This window comes from Sciurus vulgaris (assembly GCF_902686455.1).
Source record: "Sciurus vulgaris genome assembly, chromosome: 9".
In the NCBI taxonomy this organism is placed as follows: domain Eukaryota; kingdom Metazoa; phylum Chordata; class Mammalia; order Rodentia; family Sciuridae; genus Sciurus; species Sciurus vulgaris.
In genome coordinates, this window is record NC_136469.1 from 111,153,742 (window position 1) to 111,171,170 (window position 17,429).

Below are 17,429 nucleotides of genomic sequence, written 5' to 3' on the forward strand. Positions count from 1 at the left end.
CCAACTTAAACCTTGTTCATGAAAATGTGGCTTAAGTTACAGGAGATGAATAACTTCAAAATACTTACCATTCATTGAAAATGTATTTGTAATTCTTAGAGAACTGATCTTCAGATACTATAAAATAAATGACCTGGAAGTTTAAGTACAGGGACTTGTCTCTATGGGGAGGGATGATAATGCTATATATGGTGATATCTGTGTATTTTATCTTACTGTGTGTGTGTGTGTGTGTGTGTGTGTGTGTGTGTGTGTGTGTGTCTGTGTGCACGCACATGCAGAGAGAGAGTGAGTTTGAACCTCTATTATGCACAAAGCTATTTTTAATTTGATATGTGGGTGTATGTTGGGTGGTATGCTGCAGTTCTCTTAGCCCCACCATTTCCAAACATTTCAGGAAACTAAATCAAACTATTAATTCGGGAGAAGTCATAAACAGGTTTGAGAATTAGCCTCCAAATTCCAAAACATTGTCTTCTCTTTCAGATAGCACATTAGTTTGCTCAGGCTGCTATAACAATATACCTTAGACTAGGTCACTTTAACAGAAGTTTTTTTCTCACTGTTCTGGGTGCTAGAAATCTGAGATCAGGGTAGCAGTGTGGTTTGGTCTGATGAAGGTTTTCTTTCTGTCAAGTAAAAGATGTCTTCTCACTGTGTCTTCACTTGGTAGAAAGAAAGCTGTCTGGTATCTCTTCTTATAAGGGCACTAATCTCAACATGAGGACCCCACCCTTACACATGTTTTAAAATCTAATTACCTCCTGAAGGTGCCAACTCCAAACACCATCACATTAGGGAATTAGAACTTCAGCATATGAATATGGAGCCAGGGTAGGGGTGTGTTCAGTCCATAGGAGATTAAAAAAAAAAGTTATAGAACTTGACCAGTATGATATTAAGGAGGAACAACATTTATTTCCCAATAATCAATAGTTACTAACAGTTATTTTCCCAACAGTTGTTCATGTTTAAGAAAATTATTCTCTTTGGTGAGAAAATTACTTGCTTTCCAGAAATAAAGTAAATGTGAGTAGAGTTATTTTAATAATATATAGTGACTATATAGTGAACTATGACTGTGCAGTTCTTAAGCATTTTAGAAAATGTCTTTTCTAATGTCATTATACTCTATCCTAGCACTGTTCCTCTGGGAGCAGATCAGATTCTTCTTCGAGGTGCTCAGTTAAGAAATACTCAGTGGGTTCATGGAATAGTTGTCTACACTGGACATGACACCAAGCTGATGCAGGTGAGATTTTTATCCATGAAATATATGGTACCTAAGTCTTTTGGAAATACATTATTTATAGCTCTCAGTGCAAAACCCCAAACAGAGCAGACCATCTGTCCCAGAGTCCTCATCCCCACCCCACATATCCAGAATCTGGTACTCCAGTGAGGGGGCCTTGGGATCCCTCCCTATGAAAAGGGCTTTGTACGTAGGAACACTGGAAATTTCACCAGAGATCACCATGTGAATGAATAATTACATGTGTTGATCTGTTGGCAGCATTTTCTAACTATTGGTGATCATTTAAATTGTCAGTAACAGTGAGTGTTCTACATTAAAGTATGTGTCTTCTAATTCTATTTTAATGCAATGATCATACTTTAAAAATTTTTTCATACAATTTAAAGAAAAGTGTGAATCAAATTTCCATTTTTTCATAGCATTTTTATGTAAGGCTATTTTTGCCATCAGCTTTCATCCTAGCACTAATGTTTACACATGCCTGGGAGTGCTCCTTCTCTGCATCATGATACCATCTGTGTTGAGAAATTCCTGGGTATGGGAAACTCACTTGTAAATACTAAGTGAAAATCTATTCTTAAGGGCTAATATTTTTGTACATTGTATAGGCACCAAGATGTCATTAACAGGAAAGTGAAACTGTTCTTAGTTCTTCTATCCTTAGCCATTCTGTAAATCTTTGTTTTATACTGGTTATGATATATTAAATTTTTTGTCCAGTGGATCCCTTGGTTAGTACAGATCTAGCATAAATAATTTGAAAGCAAACTTTCCTTTGATATCTTTTATTATCAGGGCTACCTGCATTGCTGCTATGCTCAGTAAAATAATTACCAAATGCCACCAGAAATTTGAAGATGAGATTCTTCAAACGTTGCCATCATAGTTGAGAGTTTCCAGGTGTCTGGTTGTAGGTGCATAGGCCTTGTCTTCTACTTTCTTGAGCAGAGACACTAATTAGATGTTTCTAGAGTACCTTATTTGCTTAAGTAGCCAAGTTCATCTCACCTGCCACAATGTCTGTGTCAATGAAAGAAGTATTATTTCATTCTCTTCTTTCCTACTGTTTTACTTCCTAGAAAACAGGTTTTGGTGGTATAGTATCCTTGAGAAAGAGAGATGCCTAATCACTGACACCTGTTCCACCTGGCATGGGTTTTGCATAATTTCCATGTACACACATCTTTGTGCACTGACTTGTGACTCACTTTTTCATCCTCATCACATGCCAAGTACATGTCAACTAAACTCACAAAACTGTGTACATTTTTTTTTTTACTATTCATCTTGTCTTTTTTTTTTTTTTTTTTTAATACAGAATTCAACAAGCCCACCACTTAAGCTCTCCAATGTGGAACGGATTACAAATGTACAAATACTGATTTTGTTTTGTATCTTAATTGCCATGTCTCTTATCTGTTCTGTGGGCTCAGCCATTTGGAATGGAAGGCACTCTGGAAAAGACTGGTATCTCAATCTAAACTGTAAGCAAGAATGTCGTGATGGCACTATTTTTCTTTCATTAAGACATGGTTATTTCACAGTTGATCTTGATTTTTTTTATGGAATTTCCAGTTCCTAAAAAGAAGACCTTATTGTCAAGATAATCGGACATTTAATATTTATTTGTTAATGTGCTTTCCAATAAAAGTGCGTAAAATTTTAGGATCGCTAAATTTCCAAAATCCTTAAAAACACAATGGGCATTCCACAATAGTGAAAATGTTCAGTAAATATAGCTCTTAACATGATATTCATAAGTAAAAGCTATTCTTTAAAAATAGTTAACTATCTGATACAGAAAGTAGATTGTGTGTGTGCTCTCGCCCACGTGTGTGTATGTTTTATTATAAAGTAGTTTACATGCCTTAAAAGTGTTTGAATTGAATGCACTTGCATCTGAACTCAATAATACAAGGAGTCCTATGTTAATGTTCACCTTCACTGAGGGAAAGTGCTGTTAGATTCTCTGTGGAGCATGTATCCTTTTGCTCTTGTGCTATATAATGTGCCACCCTTGGGTATTTCTAGGAAGTGCATTTCCATTTGATAAATACTTAATTTCCAAGTGTGAAAACAAATTCTAATAAAGTCTTATAGCAAAAACTGGTTTTTAAAATCTGCTTTTTATTACATTTATTTTACTTTGCAGCTATTCCAAGTTGTTTTTATACTCCCTAGTTTATTACATGAAAAGTGTTACTACTACCATCAGTTTGTTTCTTCATATTCTTTGCAATTTGTCTGGTATGCCTGTTTCATTTTCCTTATTGCAAAGGAAGAGGCCGGCACAGTGGCACACACCTGTGGCACAAGAGGCTGAAGCAGGAGGGTCACAAGTGCAAAGCCAGCCTTAGCAACTTAGCAAGGCCCTAAGTAACTCAGCAAGATCTTGTCTCAAAAAAATTTAAAGCATGCTTTAAATTGAAAAATGCTTTTAAGAATTCATATGAAGTGATTCTATGCAACTGAAATTTTACATTTATAAACCCTCTGTCTTATCTCTATTGTCTTTGAACTTGTGAAACAGAATTTGCAATACTTGGTAGTTCTTTCACATGTAGTACCACTATGCAGTTCTCAATAGAATTAACAACGTAGCAAACACAAGTCCAGTTGTCCCTCAGTTTCCATGAATGATTGGTTCCAGGACAGACCAAGGATGCCAAAATCCACAGATGCTCAAGTCTCTAATATAGAATGGCATAGACTTTGCCTGTAAACCTGTGCATATTCTCCCATATACTTTGATCTCTACATTACTTATAATGCATAATACAATTGTATATGCTATGCAAATAGTTGTTATACTATATTGTTTAGGGAATAATGACAAGGAAAAAAGTCTGCACATGTTCAGTACAAACTGTTTTATTTTCAGTCTGTGAATGGTTGACTCCATAAATGCAGAACCCACAGATATGGAGGACTAACTGCAATGCACTTCCATCTTGAAGGATGTATTTGAGAATTGGGACATATTACCAACAAAATGTTCCTCCCATATTATCCAGATAGGCTGTATAATATGGACCATTCTTGTTATGCTAAATTTTTATCAGTGCAAATATAATAAAACTATAAATTATTATTCTTACCTCTCCCAACAGATGGTGGTGCTAATAATTTTGGACTGAATTTCTTGACCTTCATCATCCTTTTCAACAATCTCATTCCAATCAGCTTGCTGGTTACATTAGAGGTGGTGAAATTCACTCAAGCATACTTCATAAACTGGGTAAATATGAGTTATTGTATAATAGCAATACATTTTGTTTTCTTATGCTAAAGTCTTTCAATCTCTCAGGGAGAAGAAATCTTAATTATACCTACTTTTATTGACTATATTTTTGAGCCTAATGTAATTTTAGCAAAATTCCCTCTTCTTGGAATCACATATGTTTATAAACTAGACATCCTGAGAAAAATGGTTCTCTAGTTCAGGAAATCTATTTTGGGATAGTTAGTAGTTGTAGAGGAAGGAGACCATGAGATTGGAATTAATAAATATCTGGATTGTAGTTCTAGTGTTATAATTCGCTGTGTGCAAACTTTGCCTAATCCCTTGACTTCCTTGAAGTTTATTTTCTTGAACACAAACCCAGGGATGATAAAACATGCTTTACCCACATCTCCCAGTGACTGAATAGATCAAGGAATCTCTTGACCTAGCAAAGAGCTTCATAAACAATTAAGCACTGCAAATAAATACTGAGTTTGCTACTAGTAACACCCAAATCATCTGTCATGTTTTTTCACCTTTACAGTTTATTTGTCCATACTATAAAAAAAATCTCAGCATGAATTTTTCTTCTTAATTATTTTCTTTAATTTTTATAATTATTGGTAAAATAGATTAGGCATCTATTTCCTAAAAATTTTTAATAAAATATCGGATTTTCAGGTTTAGTTTATCAAAGTTGAAGTTAATAAATTTATGGAAATTAAATAAATCTTAAGGCTTATTCTGTCAGAAAGTTTTATTTTCCTTATTTTGAGAAATTTTATAGTTATTTCATAGTTATTTTTGTTTCTTAAATTATTAAACATCTTTTATATTTATAATATTAGGATTTTTAAAAATGCAGCCTATGATACTGTTTCTTTTATTTTTTTTTAAAAACCACATTTCTTCTATACAGATATTTTGTAACATTCCTGGTAGATGGAATACTAGAGATGGAAGACTCATTTTCCAGTCTTCCCTTACAAGGCAGCTTCTTCCTTGTGTAGAAATGAGCTTCTTAATTATCTCCCTTTGAGTCTGGTTCTGCTCAATGAATCTGTTATGAAAACTTTTGATTTTATTTCTAAATGGTAGCCTTCTAAGACATTTGAACTCAGTTTTCATTCCTGCTCTTCTGCCGTATCATTTTCACCCTAATTAAACATCCCCCATCTCCTTTGATTGCTCTTTGTTTCATGCAGTTTCTAGATTACTCTCCATTCTGACCTCTCTTCCCTCTTCTCTAAACATAGCCCAGTTGGTTAATGTCTCTCTTAAAACATGGCTCGTAAAACTCAACAGCCTGTTCCAGAAGTGATCCTGATCAGTTCAGAATACAGACAGGAGAAAGGACTGTTTTGATTTAGAATCTGGCCTTTTTCATTTGATGTGTGAAATCAGTAAACCACAATCCTGACTTATTGGTAAACTTTTCTTCTATAGAAAGTATTAATTTTGTTGGCTATTAGAGTCAACCCTCATGACTGCTGCACACAAGGCAAGAACAGATTAAGTGCAGATATATATTTTTGTTTGGCTTTTGAGAGGTACATTTGTTTGGCTTTCAAGTATGCTGTGTAAGAAACTTGACCCAAAAGGTACAACCAGGTAGAATCTCTTGGATAATTTTCCCAGTGATTTGATGGTCTCATTATTTGAGCAACTTTCAGTTGCTCTTTTCTAGCTCACATCATTAAGCACCTACCTTGTGTAGGACACTCCAGGGAATACTGTACATGTGTTATCTCATTTAGTCTTTACAGTAGGTCACCTTTATTGAAAATGGTCAAATGACAGCAAACCTAGATTGCCTGATTCCAGAAACATACTCTAACTACCATGCAGCTCTGCCCTCAATTTTCGATCCCAAATGGTATCCTTTTTCCTTCTCATAATCACAGAATCAATAAATGGACCAAGCCCCAATTGAGCAGTGAAGGAAGGGTTATCTTTGGCAAAGAACAGGGGAAGCAAAGAGAAATGCTCCTGTGAGATCAGTTTCTAGACCTGTTTGGGGCTGGGAGGTTGTAGATATGGGACAAGAAAAATTAAGGGTAAAAGAAGTTAGATATGCTAATGAAGGGAATGAATATTCTTGACTTTTTTTTTTTTCCCCTGGGAACAAGTACAGATTTCCTAGGAATTCGCATGCCACCCTCTTTCACTTTTTTTATGTTTCTTTCCGGTCACCATCATGGCAACTGGCATCTGTTATGGTGCTGGAGGTGTATCATTTAGGATGCAGATAGGATTATTGTGAAGTTAGAAGTTGTCAGGTGGTCACTCTGGTAGCCACCGTATTAGATCTAACTGGTATTTCGTTAGCCCACCTGAAGATGGACTTCTGGCCTACAAGGCATTCTGTCCTCAAAGTTAAGGAAGAAATTCAGCTAGGTCATGTAGGCAGTGCAAGGTGAGGATAGGGTCACACTAACTATGAAATATAAAATTCTGTACTGAGTACTTTTCACAAAAATTAAATGGTATAGAAATAACAAGGAACTAAAATGCTTGCCTATAGTTCACCAAACAGTGATTTATTAAAAGAATAAAGATACTCTTAGCAGACTCAGTTTGTGTTCTCATTGCATAAAAGCCAATAGTGAGGTGATAAGAGTTGGTGGAAAGAAATTGTTTATTCAGGGTTAGATACTCTGAGAAGATGAGGGGAATCTTATCACACCCCCCACAAAGAGAACCTCTTAAACTTCTTAGGGAACTCAAATAAGTGAAAAGTTTATATAGGGAGGGAGGGGAGTTGCAGGGACAGTGGATAGGAAGACCACATGCTGGCTAGGGTCTCTGTCACCCAGGGTATACTGTCTTTTTTATTTTTTATTTCATTTTTATTTTGGTGGATAATCACAACTGACCTCAATGTCTTTGTGCTGATTCCTATAATTCTTTTTTTTTTAATTGTAAGCAAATGAGAGAGCCTACAGAGTGGGAGAAAATCTTTGCCACTCATACTTCAGATAGAGCACTAATTTCCAGAATATATAAAGAACTCAAAAAGCACTACATCAAGAATACAAATAATCCAATCAACAAATGGGCTAAGGAAATGAACAGACACTTCACAGAAGATGTACTAGCAATCAACAGATATATGAAAAAATGTTCACCATCTTTAATAATAAGAGAAATGCAAATCAAAACTACCCTAAGATTCCATCTCACCCCAATTAGAATGGCAATTATCAAGAATACAACACAACACAAGCAACAATAGTTGTTGGCGAGGATGCGGGGAAAAAGGTACACTCATACATTGCTGGTGGAGTTGCAAATTAGTGTAGCCACTCTGGAAAACAGTATGAAGATTCCTCAGAAAGCTTGGAATGGAACCACCATTTGACCCAGCTATCCCACTCCTCGGCCTATATCCAAGGACTTAAAATCAGCATACTACAGAGATACAGCCACATCAATGTTCATTGCTGCTCAATTCACAATAGCCAGATTGTGGAACCAACCTATAATTCTTTAGACAAACATCTGACGTTTCTGCAAGTTAAACCTCACAGCAATTTACATGTTTGTGTTAGTCTGTACTCAGGACTAAAGAATAAGGAGGGGCCTAACACATTCTAATGTTATCCAAAGGTCTCCAGAGGTTCTGGGTTCTGTACATGGAAGAAAGGTTGTTTGGCAGTTAATATCTTCATCATATAGGTGTGGCTTTCCTGTAAAATTTAGAATGCAAAGGGAGAGGAAGCAACTCTGCAAAGGACAACTCCCAAAGGAGCTATCACTGTCACAATACCACTTTCTTTTGAATTTTTACCCAATTCCATGTTACTGGTTGTATCAGTTACTTCTTTACTTTTTAAAGGATCTCGACATGCACTATGAACCCACAGACACTGCTGCTATGGCTCGAACATCTAATCTGAATGAGGAACTTGGCCAGGTAAGTGTTGAATCAGAAGTCAGATTGGGTATGATTTCTGTCATATGAGACAACTTCAGATGAGGTAGCAACTCCTAATTTTCCAATATTTGAATAATCAGCATAAGAACATTTTTAGTACATGTCTACCCATCTTCATTTTTAGTAAATGAAGTTCTCAACGTTATTTAAAGCAGATTCTGTGTTCAAGGTAAGGTATTGCATAAACCTAGACATGTCCCTCAATTGGTAGTCTGATGAGTATGGAAACTATTGACTATTTTTGAGCTACAATCATAGTAACACATTTGTTCATAGCTTTCAACCAGAAAGGATGGGAAAGCTCAAGTTGAATGAGTCTAGTCAAATAGGAATTTTACATTTATAATTCATACGACACTCACATGTATAGTCATATGTTGCTTAGCAATAGGGATGCATTCTGAGAAATACATTGTTAGCTGATTTTTTTCATTGTGAAACAACACAGAATGTACTTTCACACACTGACAACTGTGTCTCACTAGGCAATATAATCTGGTGGTATCACTATCACATTTGTTTTCTTATATCATTGCTACTTTCCAAATCTTACTACTTAAATAGCATACAGGACAGAATTACTCTTTTTCTTACCAGTTCAGATGTTGTATGAAATTAATTGCACAAGCTATCATGAACTCTACAGTTGCTTGTTATATTGGGAAATGTCAACAGACATCCCAGCATTCTGTAACTGTTAAGTAACTATAGTGATACTCTCTAGTGGAAATTCAGACCACACTAAGGCATATTTCTCTATGCCCATAGTATTTAAAATATTTAGATAGTCTTTAATACTCACATATGAAAAAATTTGCTAAAATATTTTTAAAGTTGAATATGTGCTCTGATGTATGTGCAAGAACTAGTCAGTTAATAACATTCATTGTACCCCTACAATGTAATGAAGTTGATTTAAAGAGTACAATTTAAAGGAATTTTCCTCCTCTAAAAAATTTGAAACATTAATCAAAATTTTTAAACTTTTTTTAGGTTAAATACATATTTTCTGACAAAACGGGTACTCTGACATGCAACGTAATGCAGTTTAAGAAGTGCACTATAGCAGGAATTGCTTATGGGTGAGTTTTTTCCCTTTAATTACAAGGTGATATACACATTTAATTAATACTAAATTTGGTACTCTTGGAAATTCTTATTAGAGGAGGGTTTTGTTTTGTTTTGTTTTTTAATCTAGAAAGCAGCTGTTTTAATTTCAGGACACACATACTGTTTGGTATTATTTTCCTTGCGGATGATGTAAGGTGGGTCTTTACCCAGTAGGTTTTTCAGTGTTTAGGGTTGTAAAAGGGTCTCCATCTGGCCTTGGTAATAAGGACTAAATATGTTTCCCTTTGCACTGAAGCAAGAGTGCCACTTGGATGTGGTGGGACAGTGCACTCAGGCCCTGGTCAGTTTTCAAGTTAAAACGTTGTCGTTTCTCTTTCAGTTATGATTGGCGTTTCTTTTATCATCTCTCCTCTTAGCACTTATAGAGCAATCTGGTCTTCTGACGATGGGCAGGAGGTAGGGATGGGAAACCTTTTTTTTTTCCTTTTATCTTTTTTGTGGTACTGGGGACCGCACTCTTATCCTGAGCTACATCCCCAGCCCTTTTTATTTTGAGACAGGATCTTACTGGGTTGCAGGGCTTGCCTGGCACTAGCAATCCTCCTGCCTCGGCCATCTGACTCACTGCATGTGAAATTCTTTTTAGTTCAGAAGAAAATTAATATTAGCAAAAATTTGTTTTTAATCAGGCTAATAATGTTCTTGAAAACATGCTTGTTGTGCACCCATTTAATTTATATCTTATTTCTGGGTATGCTTGCCTAATCTGTTCAAAGTCTTCTTTTAGAAATACTTGTAGAGCAATATGAGAAGATTAAATTCTACATTTCCCAAAAATTATATGGTCAAAAATTGAAACACTCTTCTGGTTGGTTGACATTTTAAAACTATCCTTTTCCACAGTGGGACCTGTAAATAATGATCTCTTAATCACACAAATGGGTGCTTGCTTTGGGGTTATCTGGTTCATACCCACTCTTATTCACACTTTATCTCTGAGCAGTAAGCCAATATAAAAAGATTGTTGAAAATTTTTAAAATTTTCTTTGAACTAAATTTTGAGTTTTGGTTAAAATTACAAATATTTCATGAAAATTCTACAGGTGCTTGGTTATTCCTATATTCAGGGTCTACAAAGAAATAGATGAAGGCAGACACACTTGTTCTTTGGGACTGGAAAGAGTAACTAAAAAAGACTTCAATCTACGTGCATAAATGAAGTTAAAAGGAGTTGACTGAATGGCTTTTTCACACTGTGAACAGGCTGGTGGTCTGAGAGATGTGCTTGCGTTTCCAGGGCTGGATACCGTCTGTGCATCTTTCCTCTTTATCTGAAGATTCCTCATCCCCTTAGATCTAAGAAGCTCACCTCGCTGCCTTCCTCTAGTTGCTCCTGAAACAAGAGAGTTGCAGTCACACTTTTTGGCGTCTTGTACTTACACATTCTACCCACAGTTATCCTAAAAATAGAAGCAAAGACCTATTTTGATTCTAGAATTTGTCATATTATACATTTGCTGTCAGATTTATGGTGCCATCAGTTTTTACACAGATTCTACATGCATTCATAGATATTATTTCTACAATGAACCTGTTTGTTGGACTTTGTCCAGCTTCCAGGTGAATAAGCAAGTTCTAAACCTTTGTGATTATTGATCGTGAAATTATCAGAACAGAAAGTTAAAATGAGATCTCGTCTTTGTTCTGCATTTTATACAGGTTCTTCTCACTCTTAGGTCTTAAATACCTTGAGGTGGTAGCAGTGCTCTTCCTGTGTCAGTTGGTATCATCTCAAACAACTGAGAGGATAAGGGTGGGTTTGTTCAAAGTGTTGCCAGTGTAACAAAGTACCTCTTGGCAAGGTAGCATTTCTTAATGATGAGTTGCAGATGTAAGCACGGGTTCCAGCATTATCTCTAGTTCTTCTTAGAGACCCTAGAAAATGCCTTTTCAGGTAATCCTGATGCTTAAAGTTTAATGAGGTAGGAGACCACGCCATCTCTAATGATCTTCTCAAGATAGGAAGTTCTAGCATGTTTAGAAATAAAAACTCATCTCTTCTTTTGTTTGCAGAGTTTAACTGTATAAAAAGATGTATACATGGTTGCTCACAATGATTATTTTGTAAAAAGCAATAATCCCTCTTTGTATGTTATATAGTGTTTTCAAGAATACCAGAAGCCATTTTGAGTAAAGCTAGTCGTTAAACTACTTTCAAGATTAATATATTATCTCAGCATTTGCACTTTAGGCATCCTTTCCCCAACTGAATCTTTAATAAAGATCCCTGCCCACACATCCTGGTGGACAGCTGGATTGTCAGCATTGTAGAGAGTTGTGGCTATCTGAAGGCTTTAGGGAAACCATGACTTCTGACTGAGCACGTGTACAGCAGGGGACACAGCCCTGTTACCTAATTCTAGCCAGTGTCTATGGTTGAAGGATGGGAAGATTAATTACCGTCAACCACCTTGCTGTGGGATTTTCTCTGAACACTCTTGGGTCATAGGAATCTAAACAGGTTCCCATTTGCCCCATAATAGTATTTGATAGGCATTTAATATGGGAAATTATTAGTCACACACACTTGTAGCCACAGCAGAAGAAAGCAAGATGTTTATCCCCCCCCCAGGAGGTGGTAATACAAACTTTCAAATGCCAGCCACTGCCTTTGCAGTTACAAATTTATAGCTCATCCTTCTTCAGCATGTCTGAACTTGAAATTAAAGCTGTTTTATCCTTTGATTTAGATAATCAAAGGTGAGTCCTACTGCATTTTACTAGAAGGATAAGGTATGAAATCTTTAGCTAATTCTGAACATCTCCTAATTTTATAAACAGAAAATATTAATGCTTCAAGTAATTCTTTAGAATTTAATTTTAGTAAATTTTCTCTTATTTTGCTTAGTCTTTGCCCCACAGTTTGCCCTTTCGAATTCATGATGGGAAACAGAATAAAAAGATTTGCACACGGTTGCTAGTGATAATTATTTTGTAAAGATCAACTTTGTGTTAGGGGTGCCCCTGCTTAAATTTACTAGATTATTCTACTAGGTCTTTTTTATGGGACAGTTATAGTATAATAGTTCATTCCTAGGTATTAGCACATTTGTTTCATTAAAACACTTTGTCCTGATTACAAAATATGTATGATTAATTTTCCCTTAGTTTTAACAAGCATTTAAATTGCTAAGTTTAAATGTTTCTTACTGAATCTTGAAGGCATTGCATAAAGTCAGTAAATTTTGTGGTACAGAGGCAAATTGGCTACGCAGTTCCAGGATGCCTTTGTACACCTGCTCAGCTAACCATAAATCATCATATTCTACTTACTGTACTAACTGCCATTCTTTCAGACTCAACTAAAAGTTCATTTTCCTAACATTTTGGCGGTTCATTTTTCAGCACTTCCTTTTGGTTTTATGCTCCCAGCCGTTCTGTGATTATTTTTCCTTTTTCTATCCCTCCTCTTGCTTTCTGAAGCCATGTCCCTGAACCTGAGGATTATGGGTGCTCTCCTGACGAATGGTAAGCTGTGTGGACCTTACTGTCTCATTCATCTCTTTTAAAAAGTTTTCGTTCTGTTGTTTTGTTAGACCATTTCACCACTCATCTCTGTTGGGTGAAAATGCTATGAAGATTAGCTCTTGAAATCTATCACATAGCCTTTATTTTCTATTGGATAACCTTTATAAGCATTTGATAAACATTTACCTTAAAGGTTAGGCTTGCTGGAGTTATCTGTAATAAAGTCTTTAATGATAAATCCAGAGTCCCTGGGCTGTGAACTTCCTCATTTCAACTACAGTTCCTAAAGCTTCCTTGTGTTTTTTAGCTTAGCATTGCCCTCTTCTGGCACTATACATGCACTCTGCAGAACTGCAAAAAATGCTGCTCAAATATATCCCAGCAGTGACATTTTCTTTTTATATTTTCCGTTAGTTTTATATGTCCAGGGGCTAGAAAAATGAAATGTCTAGGACAAAGATTGAAAGACTGTGCTTCCTGGGACTAGAGTGAACTGCAGTATAATCAATTTTAGACTTATCAAAGACTGCATTTTGTAGGTTTAAATTTCTGTTTGGGGAATTTTTTTGTTGTTCATTTTACTTTAGAACTCCCATGCATTTACATTTTAATCTAGTATAGTACATATTTTTTATTTCTGTAATTCATCATGACACGGAAGCAAATAGAATTTGAGAAAATGGGTTCCTTTAATGCTGGGGACTTTAGAAAATATTAAGGCTTTATAGTTGGTTATGTTTTAATTTTCAGATTATACTTGTATTTTGTAAGTCATATATCTAATACACATCGAAGTTCAATAACATTAATATTTTTAACCCATAATTTATTTCAGTAAAGTGGAAATTTGATTTTAACAATTTCAGTACACCTCATAATACCTAGGGTTAATGACAGAAGCAGCTGTTTGATTCATGTGACAACCAATGAGTCATCACATGCTCATGGCCTAGTGTCATACATTTGACACCTACACATAACTATATTGTCAATAGTTTTAAAATGTACCACTATTTGTGAATAATTCAACTTTTTAATGTTACATACAAACTTAAGATATTAATGATATTTTTCAAATAAACACTAGGGAAGGCTATTGCAAGCTTTATAATAAAGTAAATTTTATTTTATATGTTTGGATTCTCCAAATGTAAAATAATTACCTTTAAGCCTGCAAAAATGAAGGAACAAATATTTCTTGAGTTTCCATGTCCTAGGCCATGTCTTTGGATCCTGACCATCCAAGTTCAGATCCTGATCCCACTGGTGCATTTGAACAAGTTACCTAACTCTGACCGAGTATCCTCATTTTGAATAATATGCTGCTAATAGTAGTGACATCATCAGGAAGATTTGAGGATTAAATGAGTCTGTTTTTTAAATGCTTAGAATAGTGTTTGGATGCTGTAAGCCCATACTGTGTTAGCTTAGGTGTCTGTCACTTAATCCTCATAACATTTGACGAGGCCATTTTAAAGTGAATAAAATTTAGGCAGAGAAGCTGGTAAGTGATTTGCCATCCAAGAATACATCCAGATACCTTGGGAGCCAGAGTTAAAGCCTGGCTTCGCTTCGTTACAAAGTATGTTCCGGTTACATTACAGTCTGTAAACTTTAAAGGACTTTAAAGGATAACTGCTTTTAAAGCACAAAATTTTGCTTTGAAACTTCAGTCATTTTACCCCCTCTGTTTCATTCAGTTTTTCTCAACCTGGAATTTATTTCAGTAAATACCTTGTGTTTTTAAGCAAGAGCAAGTAGAGCAGGTGAAATCTAACTGAACTGAGGTAAGTTAGCACGGAGTGCACAGCCTTGCACATTCATAAATTTGGCTTTTGCCCAACTTCATTCAGTTGGTTTCATATTGCCAAGGAAATCAAGATCACATCTAATTCTAACTGAATCCTATGCTCCAGGTCTCCAACTGCATCTTCCTGCTGCTGGTCTTTAAGAGTAGAGAGTATAGATGACTCCATAAATAAAAAAACTAAAAGTGAATTCCAAGCTGGTGTTCAGCAGCTTCACCTTCCAATACAGAGTTCACTGAATTCCATATATAAAATCTACACACTGTGCTAAATGAAATAAGCCAATCCCAAAAAAACACAGGCCAAATGTTCTCTCTGATATGTGGATGCTAACACAAAATAAGGGGGGGGAGGGGGGAGAAAGGAGAATAGAAGTTCATTGGATTAGACAAAGGGGAATAAAGGGAAGGGAGGGGGAATGGCAATAGGAAAGAGCAGACTGAGTCAGACATAACTTTCCTATGCTCATATATGAATACACGACCAGTGTAACTCAACAACATGTACATCCACAGGAATGGGATCAAAATTGGAATGTGTTGCACTCCATGTATTTATAATATGTCAAAATACACCCTACTATCACAGTGTCTATATATTAAAACAAATTTTAAAAACCCTATGCACGGGGTTTCAAGATGGCGGCCTAGAGGGTGGCTGCATTTCATGTTGCTCCAGGACTCAGGATTCAAAAGAGGAGATATTGAGAGACTTGGGACCAACTCAAAGCAGCCGGGTGAGTCTCTCCCATTGGGGAGGCATCCCGGATGGGACGGTAGTCCCGGAACGCAGAGAACTTTATGAAGTAGAGCTGCCGGCGAGACGCCCCTCTCCCCGCTGGAGCAGTGAACTCGGACAACTGGGAGCATCGGAGAGGAGGCCGCTCAGCACAGCGCTGGGACTCGGAGCAACCACTGGGGCTCCGGCGGCTGCCCAGGGGAGGAGCGGCGAGGAGAGCTGTGTGGACTCAGGACACCGGGGCCTGCCCTGAGGAGGAGGAGGAGGAGCGCGGCCGCTTGGATTCGGAGTGACTGCACCAGAGCTACAGGCGGTTGCCAGAGGAGGGGCTGCGTGGCGAGCTGTTTGGACTCAGACCACTTCTGAACACCAGGGCCGGCCCGGAGGAGTAGGAGGAGGAGGAGGAGGAGCGCGGCGGGTCGTTTGGACTTGCAGTGACTGCATTAGAGCTCCAGGCGGCTGCTCAGAGGAGAAGGCGAGTGGTGAGTTGTTTGGACTTAAAGCGACCGCTCCTGAACACAGGGGGGCTGCCTGGAGGAGAAGCACGGTGGGTCGCTTGGTCTCGAGTGGCCACACCAGAGCTCCGGGCGGTCGCCCAGAGGACGCGTGCAGCGGGTCACGTGGATACAGAGCCACTCAGAGCAACCGCTCCTGAACACCCGGGGGGTTACCAGGAGGAGGAGGAGGAACGGGGAGGGTCACTTCAACTCGGAGTGATTGATTGCCCAGGGCTACGGGTGGTTGGTGGGAAGAGGCACACAGTGAGTTGCTTGGACTCCTAGTGACTGCACCGGAATACTGGGCGGCTGTCTGGAGGAAGAGGCGTGCGGCGGGTCTCTGGGACACAGAGCGATTGTACGGAGCCCAGGTGGCTGCTCAGAGGAGGGGCCGCATAGCCAGGCGATTAGGTGCAGAGCAGGGTCCCAGGATCTAGGAGGCTTCTTGGTGGAAGAGCCCCACAGAGACACGCTTAGGGGCACAGCGAAGGTTCCAGGCCTGCGGGCAGATTCTCTGAGGAGGGGCAGCCTAAGGAGATTCATCTGCGAAGGGTGAGGCTCCCAGGCCCAAGAGGTAGGACCGGGCCCCTGGGAACTTTGCAGAGGAAGGCAGCCCAGCCCAGGTAGTAGCTGTAAATTGAGGGGAACCTCTAGGAGGGGAACTGAGCAGCGAGACCTCCCCACCGGGTGAGTCTTCCCTGGCGGGTGAGGTTTCCCCACAAGGACGGTAAAACCAGAGACACAGGCCCAAACAGGCCTTGCCTCAGCCGGCAGCCTAGTTCCACTTTGGATGACCATTGGTCAACAAGTGGAGGCACCTCTGCTCACTAGCAGGGAATATACCCCACCTGAAGGCCACCACTCCTAGAGAGACAGCTTCCTTGTGGAGCACCGCATTATCAACTTCCTCCAAGACTTCAGCCTACTGAAGGCTAAGAGGGGATATATATAGAAATCCAGGGACATTGTAAGTCAATAGAGGAAACCTACAATATCTCAGCAGTCCACTGATACCTGAACAATATGAGAAAACAAGGGAAGAAAATGCCCCAAACAAATCTAGATGTTACATCAATAAAACCCAATGACAGCGTGGCAGAAGAAATGACAGAAAAGGAGTTCAGAATGTACATAATTAAAATAATCAGGGAAGCAAACGATGAGATGAAAGAGCAAATGCACGCACTGAATGATGAGATGAAAGAGCAAATGCAGGCATTGAATGATCACACCAGTCAACAGTTGAAAGAGCAAGTACAGGAAGCAAAAGATCATTTCAATAAAGAGTTAGAGATATGGAAAAAAAAACAAACAGAAATCCTTGAAATGAAGGAAACAATAAACCAAATTAAGAACTCCTTAGAAAGCATAT

The 17,429-nt window shown here is 38.0% G+C and overlaps 1 protein-coding gene across 4 annotated transcripts in view; it reads left to right on the top strand.

Annotated features, from left to right (window-relative positions):
* ATP8A1 (ATPase phospholipid transporting 8A1) overlaps positions 1 to 17,429 on the top strand; it is a 217,640-nt gene that overhangs the window by 68,787 nt on the left and 131,424 nt on the right. For 3 of the 4 annotated variants that reach the window (XM_079152800.1, XM_079152799.1, XM_079152802.1), the window contains 6 exons: positions 1,141 to 1,252; positions 2,574 to 2,739; positions 4,366 to 4,493; positions 8,317 to 8,394; positions 9,409 to 9,497; positions 12,970 to 13,014. In XM_079152800.1, the coding sequence (XP_079008926.1) occupies positions 1,141 to 1,252; positions 2,574 to 2,739; positions 4,366 to 4,493; positions 8,317 to 8,394; positions 9,409 to 9,497; positions 12,970 to 13,014 (618 nt within the window). The remainder of the gene's footprint in view (positions 1 to 1,140; positions 1,253 to 2,573; positions 2,740 to 4,365; positions 4,494 to 8,316; positions 8,395 to 9,408; positions 9,498 to 12,969; positions 13,015 to 17,429) is intronic. The other variant, XM_079152801.1, reaches the window with a different exon arrangement.